General features: G+C 57.6%; 1 protein-coding gene across 1 annotated transcript; it reads left to right on the plus strand.

The window, feature by feature from the left end:
* Positions 1 to 2,328: 2,328 nt before the first annotated feature.
* On the plus strand, positions 2,329 to 9,566 carry Kptn (kaptin, actin binding protein). The gene is made up of 12 exons (XM_046455819.2): positions 2,329 to 2,633; positions 2,966 to 3,048; positions 3,152 to 3,236; positions 3,316 to 3,370; positions 4,694 to 4,769; positions 4,879 to 4,952; positions 5,308 to 5,417; positions 5,486 to 5,563; positions 6,302 to 6,377; positions 6,957 to 7,092; positions 7,171 to 7,353; positions 9,148 to 9,566. Exons 1-12 carry the CDS (start codon positions 2,411 to 2,413, stop codon positions 9,274 to 9,276), a joined length of 1,308 nt encoding a protein of 435 aa, XP_046311775.1. The 5' UTR covers positions 2,329 to 2,410; the 3' UTR covers positions 9,277 to 9,566.
* Positions 9,567 to 11,469: the final 1,903 nt, after the last annotated feature.

Raw genomic sequence — 11,469 nt, forward strand, 5'->3', positions numbered from 1 at the left:
CATGCTCCCCCAAGCAGCTTGACAGGGACTTGGGCTGGGCAGGTCCTGGGGTGGAGGCCCGGGATGTGGGCTCAGAGGAGCCTCAGGGCTTGGTCCCACGTTCCTGGGCTTTGGGGTCTGTGGGCCTTGGTTTCACCCACTGGGGAGCCTCAGAGCTGGCTGGAGGGCGGAGCGGAAGGGAACCTGAACTGTCCCACCCTCACCCACGTCCAGGTTCCCCTGGGGGGCAGGCTGGACGCCCAGTGACAGTTGTTCCATCTGTCACGGGATGGAGAAGAACTGACTTTGTGGGCAGAGTGTGAGTCCTGTGTGGGTCTGGGGGTGGGACAGGTGACAGGTCCCTTTGCCTGACAGAGGTGGGTGGGAACTGGCCAGCTTTGCCACACTCCAGAGTGGGGTCCCCTGTGAGCCAGACAGATTACCTGGTCCGCCTATGCTTCCCCAGGGTGACCCCTCCCTGTGGTGGGGCACTGGCTGGAGGAGACTGCAGGGAGGCAGAGTGTCACAGCATGTGGGATGGTCACGAAGCAGCAGGGACAGTGATGAGGAGGGGCTGCCTGGGAGAGGCTCCAGCACTGGCCCTGCAGGAAGTTCTGGTGAGGCTCCGGAGTTGAAGGAGTGGCCAGGCGGCCCGGTCTGCTCCAGGCGCTGCTGACGGGGAAGGGTGGGAAGCTGTTTCTGCGCCCATGACCTAGGTCTAACTCTCAAGCCATTGAACGTCTTCCACCTCGGGCCACAGCCTACGCTAAGTCGTGGTTTGAGTGAGGCTCCTGCTCTGGGTTGGTCTTAGGGAAGCTCCACAGGTGGTTCAAATGAGCAGCGGGGGGGAAACCTGAAGGGGGCAGTTTTTGCCTTGCCATCATAACTTCATGTGTTTTTCATTCACTCAACAACTACTAAGTGAACGAGGTTCACAGGCTGCCACATGGGAAGGGGACACTGGCCCCTGTGTCCCATTCACTCAGGCTTCTCCTCTCTGTGCCAGGTCGAAGGCACACTCTGGGCACACCCAGGGCTGCGCCTAGGAGCTCTTACCAACTCCAGATCTCTGGGGTTGTCCACCCGCTTTCTTTTCCCCACTTTCCATGTCCACCTGCCTTGAGGGCTTGCACGTGCTGTCCTTCAGGTACTAATCGCCCAGGGCTTGGTGAAGGGCCTAGCATGCGCTCTATGGTTCTGAACAGGTACTGCTGCCTGCTCAGTCAGGCCTAGTGTTCCAGGTGCTGGCGATTTGGCTGAGCCTAGGGAGACGCAGTCTCCACTCAAAGTGGCCAGGACACCTGACCAACCCATGTCTCCTGGAAATGACATATGGATGCACACAGGGTCCCCAAACCTTGTCCTAGGGACAAGGAAGTGTGAACAAGAACCCCTGGAGGCCTCAAACACCTATTTTACATTTTGTCGCCACCACTCCCTGGCCATCAGCCAACGACTTACTGTCCCCAAGCCTCAATTTCATTATTTGTAAATTGGGATATAAATCTCTTTGTAGGGTTCTTGCAAGGATTTTCTGGGTAAAATCTGTAAATGGTATCCTGGCACAGGGGGAAAGCTTAGTGAATGAAAGGGGGAAGGTACCCACTGGCCCCACTGAATAGTTGTGTGGCACCCATAAGAATGGCCAACCGGACTGTCAGCGGGGTGGCATTCAAGAAAGGAGGTGGTTATGTGCCACCCTGATAGATCTGTTTTAGGGTAAGAACATGGTAGTTAAAATAATGAAGTAAAGCACCAACTTGTTTGGGCTCCAATGCTGCTGCTGCTTTTGGGGGAGATATATACTGGGGATCCAACCCAGGGGCGCTTTACCACTGAGTTGTTTCCCTAACCCTTTTCAGTTTCTACTTTGAGACAGGGCCTCAATAAATTGCCCAGGCTGACTTTGAACTTCTTGACTTGCGATTCTCCTGAGTCCCTGGGATTACAGGCGCTCACCACTGCATTCGGCCTAACTGGTTCTTTATAGCTGTGTGGTCATAAGCAAGTTACTTGACCTCTCTGTACCTCAACTCCATCTGTAAAATAGATATGAGTGGATGTATCTACCTCGGCCTGCTGGTGAGTTTTGAATAGATTGTTAGGTTGAATGCCCTCAGAGTAACTGTTCCTGGCACAGAAGGGCAATGTTAAGTTTTATGATGATTCTCATTCTACCTTCCACACAGCCTACAAGGAAGGGCCGAGGGTCGCCACCTACCATCTTTGGTTACACTCCTGCAGCCCCTTTCCTTCGGGTGAAATGGAAAGGGAAGAGCGCGCAAGCGCAATAGGACAAAGTGGTGTGGGCGCCATCTTGATACAGGGCAACGTCCGCAGTTTGTTTACGTCATCCGTCTGCGCGACTGGCAGGCGTCCGATGGATTAGGTAGAGAACAGTGGTCCGAGGCATAGGCTGCGGAGGGGCGTGATGGGGGAGGCGGCCGTGGCCGCGGGGCCCTGCCCGCTGCGCGAGGACAGCTTCACGCGTTTCTCGTCGCAGAGCAATGTGTACGGGCTGGCCGGCGGCGCGGGTGGACGCGGGGAGCTCCTCGCGGCCACCCTTAAAGGCAAGGTGCTCGGCTTCCGCTACCAAGACCTCCGACAGAAAATCCGGCCGGTGGCCAAGGAGCTGCAGTTCAACTACATCCCCGGTGCGTGGCGCCATAGAGCTGGGGGGAGTGAAACGTGGTGTTGAGGCTTCTGAGGCTCTTTTGGAGCCCGGTCACCACGATGGGAGACTGGGTGACTGAACGGAGTCGAGGTTGATTATCACTGGGGTCGGGGGCAGGGATAATAGGGGCTTGAAAGTGGGTAGGATTCAGGATTCCTAAAGCAAAGGTCAAGATGCTGGTACCTGGTAGTCAGATAGTGATGGTCAGGACTCTCGCAGACCCATAATTGTGGTGGTCAGAAGTCGCTGTGATTGGTGGTACCAGGAGTCTCAAGTCTGTCCAACAGTGACATTTTCACTGTCCCCTTCCAGTGGATGCAGAGATTGTCTCCATCGACACCTTCAACAAGTCACCCCCGAAGCAGGGCCTGGTTGTGGGGATCACTTTCATCAAGGTACCCAGAGCACCCTCCACCTACCCACACCCTCCTTACACACCAGCCATCGTGCCTTCCCAAAATCCCTCCTGCTACCCCTGAAGCCAGTTTCCTTCCCCAGGATTCAGGGGACAAGGGCTGCCCCTTTCTTAACATTTATTGCGACTATGAGCCTGGCTCTGAATTCAACCTTGACTCCATTGCGCGTGAGTGAGGCTGGGAACTGGGGGGTGGGAGGGGGGCCTGGCAAGTGTGGGGTGCCCATTTGCCTGTGTCCTCCTACAGAGAGCTGCCTGAACCTGGAGCTCCAGTTCACACCTTTCCAGCTGTGTCACACAGAGTGAGTGTCACTGGGCACCTGGGGTCCCAGACCCCTGTCAGTGGGAGTCTGTTTCCCCATCTAGAAAACAAAAGGGTTATAGTCAATCAAGGACTGGAAACCAAAGTGCCATTGAGGCCAGAGAGGTTCAGCACAGCAGGGAGGGAGGGCATGGGGTGTGGTAGGGGCAGTAGCCAGCTGGAGACCACACACCTGCCTATGGACAGTATGCTTCTAAGGTGAATGTGGACCAGACAGCCAGAGGCCACCACTTTCTCAACCCTGAAGAAGATTACCTGAGAGAGCTCATTGAGCACCTGTGCTGTAGACATCAGGAATTAGCAGGTTCTGAGGTTCTAGATTCTGACATCCCCAGGTTCAAAGATGCTAAGTTTTATAGAGTTGTAAGCTCAAAGATTCCAAGGTTTGAAAGTTCTACAGTTTTATGGATACCAGCATCTTCTGAGATTCTGTATAAGGTTTCTAACATTCTCGTGTTACAAGCAGATGAAACACAGACCATCTAGAATCTCAAAGTTCTAGTGTTCCCAACTATGTGGATTCCACTCCAGGGCTTGTAGAACACCGGTGTTCTAACATAAGGGTTGGAAAACTGTATTTTTGCAAATTTATTCTGTGAAGACCCATATAGTAAAATATTAGGTTTTGGGGACCAGTCCCTGTCACAACTACTCAGTTCTGCCATTGTTGCAGGAGAGCAGCTGTTGATAACTGTGCAAATGAATGAGCACGACTGTGTTCCAATAAACTTTATTTGCAAAAACAGGCAGTGGGTTGGTTTTGGTCTGCAGGTCCTGGTTTGCCAACCTGGGTCTAGCAGATAAAAGTTCTAAAACTGAAGATTCAAACTCAGCCATGTTCTAGATGCTAGGGTTTGGATGTTCCACACGTTCCACGAGACTACATACCCACCATGACAATTTCTAAAAGCCCTAGTCTTTCAGAGAAAACAAGAAACAACTTCTGGAATCCTGGGCTTCCAGATTGAAGAACCTCAGTGTTTTAAGGTTCTACAGTTCCATTCCAGAGAGAAAATTCCAGCCGGGGAGGGCCCCAGGAGTGGGAGGTGCTGGCGTGAGTTTCTGTGGTGCTGAGATGGGGCAGCACCACAGTTAGGTGGCTCTGAGCTTCTGAGAGGGTTGGCTCCTGCAGGTCTGCGCTTCACAGAGGCAGGTACTAAGAGCTGAAGTCTGAGATTCTAGTCTGGGTCTGCCATCTGAATGTGAGGGTTCTTACAAGCCAGGATTTCTGCCAAGAGGATCCAAAACATCTGGACTCAGCCACACTCAGGTCCTTCCATTTTCTCGATTTGTCTGCTTGCAGGGTCCAGGTTGGGGATCAGCTGGAGACTGTGTTTCTCCTGAGCGGGAACGACCCAGCCATCCATCTCTACAAGGAGGTGAGGCACCAACACACCCTGCCAGGGTTCCCCGTGGGCTGGCTCTGGGCGGGGGATGCCGGAGGCTGGTGGCTAACTCCAGGTACCTGGGTGGATCGTGTTCCCCCAGAATGAAGGGCTGCATCAGTTTGAAGAACAGCCCGTGGAGAACCTCTTCCCAGAGCTCACGAATCTGACCAGTAGGTAGGATGGGCCCCAGAAAAGCCAGCAGGGACCTAGGCTGTAACCTCAGAGAAGACAGTGGTGGGAAGTGCCTTTAAGGACAACAGGGGATCCTAGAGAAATTGAGCAGCAGGCACGAGCTCAGAAAAGGCAAGGTGTGACCCCCAGGGAAATTGACCAACAGTGGTGACCCCAGAGAGAACAGGAAGTGGACCCAGTAATCAGATGATGGGGATTGGCCCCAGAGCATTGGGCAGTGGGGATCACGACTTGCAAATCAGATTGCTGACCAAGTGCTGCAGGGAGGGGTGGGTGCTGGGAGCCACTGATGGTCCTCTGTGCTGTCCATTTGTCTGTCCATCCACCCGCCAACCAGTGTCCTCTGGCTTGATGTCCACAACCTCCCCGGCACATCCCGGCGCCTCTCGGCTCTCGGCTGTCAGAGTGGCTATGTCCGTGTCGCCCACGTGGACCAACGGAGTCAAGGTGAGGGCCAGGCCGTGCGCCAGGGCTGGGAACGGGGGCAGAGCCTTGAGTCCTTGCTCTCCATGCAGAGGTGCTGCACATGTGGACAGTCCTGCAGGACGGCCCCATCTCCCGAGTGATCGTGTTCAGCCTCACGGCCCCCGAGGGTGAGCTCAGGGCACAGGGACCAGGGGAGGCAACTCCGCAGGTTCAGCTCCCCCACCCGAGTTGGTTCCCCCACCCGGGGTGTCAGACCCCATCCCTCCCTCCGCACCCTGTCCAGCCCTCGCGATGGCGTGCCCCTCCCCTCCCCTCCCCTCCTCTCCTCTCCCCTCCTCTCCCCTCCTGCCCACGTAGCCTAGCGCGGGTCTTCTCCGCTGGCCACCTCTGCTCTCCGTGCTTTGGTCTGACCTAGACTTTTGCTCCGGGGTTGAGCTGCACCATTCCCTCTGTGGTCTGACCCTCACTCCTCCCCTGGTGCCGTACTCGCATCCCCCGTTCTGTCCTTTCTACTGTCTGCGGACCGACTACTGTCCCACCACTGAGGATGGAACCATCAACCCCCGTGCGTTGGTCTCTTCCTGTTCCTTGGCCCATCTGGCCTTGATGGCGTTTCTTTGGCCCCTGTGCCGTTTGGGGTTGGCCCTTACTCGCACCCCCTACCTGGTGTTCTCCACGACTCCTCAGGGACCGGTCTCTCTGCTGGGTCGAACCTCAGGCCCCTCACGTGGCCATCTAACACCTGCTCTTCCCTGTAGTACCGACCTCCGTCATTTCTCTTGTGGTCCAGCCTCTAACCTCCTGTCTTCTTTGAGACCTAACTGGTGTTCCTCTCACCTAGGGGGACGGGGTGTGGGGAGGAACCTGTCCCCACAGACCCCGCACCACTCCCGTTCCTTCTGCAGAGGCCCCGGACCAGCCGCGGCAGGAGGCGTGCAGCGTGCTCGTGGTCAGCATGCTGGAGCCGGCAGTGGTGTACCGGTGAGGGCCTGGGCAGGGGGGGCCTGACCCCGCGACCCAACCTTGTCCTCCTCAGCAGGAGGTCCCTCTGGGTGAGGCTGGGCAGGGCTGGGCAGGTGAAGCTGTTGGTGACCCAGGAAGGGCACTGTGAGTATTTAACACCCGGGTCCTGTAGAGAGTGGACAGAGGCCTCGGGTGGGCAGAGATGCCCAGCCCTGGAGAGGGTGGGCCAGGGAGTGTTCCAGCTAGTATTTTCCCACACACCTGGGCAGGCCGCATCCATGGGGTCAGTGCCCCCACCGTGGAGTGGGGCAGGCACCCCAGCAGGAGACCAGAGCGTCTGAAAGCCCCGTCCACCCCCACGGGCCAACACAGCCAGCTCTGGCACACCACGGGTGGACGGGAGGTACCCGAGCCAGGTCCAAGCCGTCCAGGCTCTGGGGACAGCATGGGTGTCCAGACTGGGGACGGGGCGTGCGAATCCCCAGGAGGAGCACGGGGCCTCCTCTTGGGTGTGAGGTGGCCTGGCCTGCAGAGTTGGGAGGCAGACACCCTGAGGGGCACAGGTCAGTGACCAGCTGACGCTGGGCTGGTCCTCAGGGACCTGCTGAACCGGGGCCTTGAAGACCAGCTTCTCCTACCTGGCAGTGACCAGTTTGACAGCGTCCTCTGTGGCCTGGTCACTGATGTGGATTTAGATGGACAACCAGAAGTCCTGGTGGCCACCTATGGACAGGTGGGACATGCGGGCTGGGACTGCCGTGCCCCATGTCCCTGCGCCCCCCTCAGCCTGTGACCTTGCCTCCCGCCGCAGGAGCTGCTCTGCTATAAGTACCGCGGCCCCGAGTTGGGGCTGCCGGGGGCCACCCCTGGCTTCCAGCTGCTGTGGCGGCGGAGCTTCTCGAGCCCCCTGCTGGCCATGGCTCACGTGGACCTGACCGGCGACGGGCTGCAGGAGCTGGCCGTGGTCTCCTTGAAGGGCATGCACATCCTGCAGGTAACTCGCAGGCCAGGGCTGGGCACGGGGCCCGCGGAGGGTCCGCACATCTGTGGGACCAGGCCTGTTCCCGCAGGGTCCTCGTGGGCATCAGGGAGGCAGGACGGGACGCTAAGGAGGGGTCAGGCCTCAGCCTGGTCCAGGGGGAGCATGAGTGCTGTTTCTCCCCTTCCCGTGGGGTTCATGGCCAGGAGGACACACACTGCAGCTGGGTGGGCCCCTCCTGGGGGAGGAGGTTACCCGCCCGCCCCAGCTCCCCTCAGCCTCCAGGGGCCTCCCCACCCCCACGGTCCCTCCTCACCCCCACGGTCCCTCCTCGAGCTCTGCTTCGCTGCCCTTCTCTGTGGCGAGCCTCAGCGCTGCCCACCGTGGGCCAACCTGAGTCTTCCCCTGCACCGGAGCCTCTGCCCCTGTGTCTGGGGGACTCACCTGCCTCACCTCCGCAGCCCTTTCTCCTCCGCTGGTCCCCACGGCACTGGCTGTGGCTAACTGCCAATTGCTGGTGGCATCGACTTCCACGTCCGACTTCTTACCCTGCCCTGCAGCGTGACCTCCAGCTGCCTGCTGCAGCAGCTCCAGGCACCCAGCCACTGTGCTCTGACCTCCCACTGACCTCTGACCTCTGACCCTCGCACAGCAGCCTAGGTGCCTTTCTGCCTGTCCTGGTCCATCATCCACCCATGGAAATGGCCCGTGGTCCAGCCTTGGACCCTCCATTGCAATGTGGCTCCCTCTGCTCTGGTCTAGCCTTGACCTTCTGCTGACCGTCACCCCACCTTTGAGGCTGTACCGTACCTTGCCCACCTTACCCCTGCTCTCTCCTTCCCTCCCTTCTGACCCAGGGCCGCACTGGCTGGTCTAGCCTGGGTTCTCCTCTGGCTCTCCCCTCTGCTGCTGGAGTCTTCCTTGGGCCTTTTCCCACAGGCTAATCCTTCCAGAATGGTCTAGATTAGGCCCTAGGAGAAGATAGAGTGAGCTTCCAGTGGGAAATCTGAGGTTGGACCACCTTGGGCAGGACAAAGTGAGGTCTCAGGAAAAAGGGGTTTAGATGGTTAGGCTCCAGTGGAGATGCTTGAGATTAGCAGATGAGTCCTGAGGTTAGACCATGTGGAGACTCAGAGCCAGGAGAGAGGCTGCTGTTAGACCCTAATGCCAAGGACATAAACCCCACTGAAGAGGTCTGAGGTTAGACCCTAGTGGAAAAGACTGTGGTCTGATTGTGGGTGAAAGGGCTTCCTTTTACTGTGACCTCGCTGCCACATCACCCTTCATCACAGTCTACTTAAGCGTTTCACTCCAGCTGTCTGCTCCTCTCTCCCAGCTGCTGAGGTCTAACCTCAGACCTTCCAGCTGAGGTCTAACCCTGGCCCTCGTGTGTTAATAGAGCCTCTCTCTTCCCCTTGGATCTGCGGCTTCTTTGCCTTGTTGACCTTTCTTTTGCTGTTAGGGTCTCACCTTCGCCTCTCCAGGGTCATTGAGCCTCTAGTAGTCGGACTCACTCCCTTTGTAGTGTTATCTGCTTTTATTTTGACCCATCTCTGACCCTTCCACTGATTTCTGGCCTGCTCCCCTACTTTTGGGTCTAGGCCTGTCCTTCCCACTGGAATTCACTTGAGACCTTCTCTCTGGGTCTAGCCTTCGTTCTGTCTCAGAAATTCCTTCTTCCCCACACCCTGCAGTCTGCGCTCTGTGCCCTGCTGGCCCTTGGGTGTCCAGTCCCCACTGCCCGGCCGTGGTCTAGGTGCATTCCCTGCTTTGTCTCAGCTGGCCCTCCTCCTCCTCCTCTCCCCACAGCACAGTCTCATCCAGGCCTCTGAGCTGGTCCTGACCCGGCTTCGGCGTCAAGTAGAACAGAGGAGACAGCGGCCACGGGGGCTTGGGGACAGGTCGGGCCCAGGGCCTGCAGAGCCCCCGGCCTCCTGAGCACCTACCTGTCGGTTCATTCTTCTTACACCTGGAGCAGTTCATGAGACACATCTCCAGCCGTTGATTTGAGGAGGTGTCCCAAGAAGAGTGTGGTCTCCCCAGGTCCCCGGGTGGGACAGCCCTGAGTCTCTGCTCTAACTTTGCCCCACGAGCCCTGTGACCCAGGCTAGCCCCTCTCTCTGTGCCTCAGCATCCCCAGCGGGAAACGGGCGATCCCACCCGCCATCTCCACTGCACTGAGCACTGGTCATGTGTCCAGAGAAACAAAGCTTTCACAGTTGACTTCATTCTTTTGTATGGCAAGCATTTTTAAAGCACCTACTGTATGCCAGGTTCTGTGGATGCTGAAGTCACCTAGAAAAATCAAGGGAGGAGGTTTTAAGGACAAGAGAATCCAAGGTTAGACCCAGAAACGGGACAGAGATTAGGTCCCAGTGTAGACCATAAAGGAGAAAACTAAGGTTAGACCCCAGCAAGAAAGTGGGAACCAAGCCACTGTGGAACGCTGGGTAAGATGAAGGGTCTGAGGTTAGACCCGGCAAGTGGTGGAGGTTTGCCCTCGTGGACTGGTCTGAGGTTGAACAGTTTAGCTCTCAGGATGACTGAGGACTCCAGTGGTAGGGTCTAGATCTGGGTTGAGACTCCATGGAAAGACTGTGGTGGGAGGAATTCTTGTGGGAGAACGTCGTCAAGTTGCCGCAGAGGGTGTGAGACTAGGCCCCTGTGAATCATACTGGGGTTGGACCCCTCAAAAAAATGTGCAAAGGGCCTGGGTTAGGGCCCAGCAGAACAAAACTGCGGTTTGGTTTTCGTTTTGTTTGCGGCACTACCACTGAGCTACATCCCAGCCCTTTTTATTTTTTATTTTGAGACATGGTTTTGCTGAGTTTCTGAGGCTGGACTCAAACTGAGTCCTCCTGCCCCAGCCTCCCCAGCCTTTGGTTTTGCAGGTGTGCATCCCTGTGGCTGGCAGTAATAGAGTTTAGATCCCAGTGGAGAATACTGAGGTGAAAACCAGACAGAACCCAGGGTGCACCGGACTGTAGAGGCTGAGGTCAGACCTAGTATGAGAAGCCCAGGACTTGGAGCTGCACACAGGCACCCAGGAGAAGGAACCAGTCTGCCTCCCAGGGACCATGGAAGGCAGAAGGCAGGAGATGAGTGAGGAAGCAGGCCTGCCCTCCCCCACCACAGGCCAGGAATAGAATCCGGGTCAGCAGGGTGGGGGGGGCATGGTTCCTGAGCAGGCTCCAGACTGGGACTTGGGCTTGGGTGGGATGCCTGCTCCTGTGTGTGGTGGGGGTGCAGCATCATGGTCATGTAGACCATCTGTCTCTGCCTCTGGCCATGGAAATCCTCCCATAAATCTGACCACCAGCCGGGACCAGGCCCAGCCTCCAGTCTCTACAGTGTGGGAGATAGGAGCCTCCCTGCCTTCATCCCGGCAAACTCCATCCCCCGCCGGGTCTCCCAGAAGCCAGGCCCAGCGTGGGGAGTTGCAGGGAGCTGGATCCTCTCCTCCTGGCAGAAGGCCCAAGGCTGGCTCACCAGGACAGGCAGTGGGCACGGGCACTGGCTTGAGCGGCTTCCTCCCCCGCTGCCACCTGCAGAGGCCCAGCACCGGGGCCTGGTGCATGGCCATCACCTCCTGCTCTGGGAGGTGCGGAGAGGGCCGTGGGGAGAGGCAGCCGTGAGCAGTGGTGGCTGGGTCTGTGCACGTGCGGCAGGGCGTGTGCCTGTGTGTCCACTCCAGGGCCCGAGCACTCACGTCCCAGGAGCCAGGGCCACCTCCTGGGCCTTGGTGGTTGGCTTCCGGACTTCTTTTCATTTTTTAAACAAATAGTTTCTTGACCTCTTGCCCCAGCCTCAGCCTGCAGCGGTGCAGCGCGTGGCTTGAGGACACGGAGCCCAGAGCTGCGTTTCACCGCCCCCGCCTCAGTTTCCCAGCCTGGGAGATGGAGTCGATGGTAGCATCTGCTCCAGACTCAGCGGCGGCGGCAGTGTGGACGAGTGGCAGGCCTCATAAACATGTCCTCGCAGTGCCTGGCACGTGGTAGGGCTGTGTGAATGGCCGCCCTGTTATTATTATTAATGGGTGCCTTTGTGGTTGTTTCCGGCCTTCTTTGTTGGGGTTACTGCGCAGGCGCCCTGTGCAAATTTAGACCGACTGGCCCAACATTCTTGCCCCCC

Source organism: Marmota monax, unplaced genomic scaffold, assembly GCF_021218885.2.
Source record: "Marmota monax isolate L192 unplaced genomic scaffold, Marmota_monax_Labrador192_F-V1.1 WCK01_AAM20220418_F8-fsc00149, whole genome shotgun sequence".
Lineage (NCBI taxonomy): Eukaryota > Metazoa > Chordata > Mammalia > Rodentia > Sciuridae > Marmota > Marmota monax.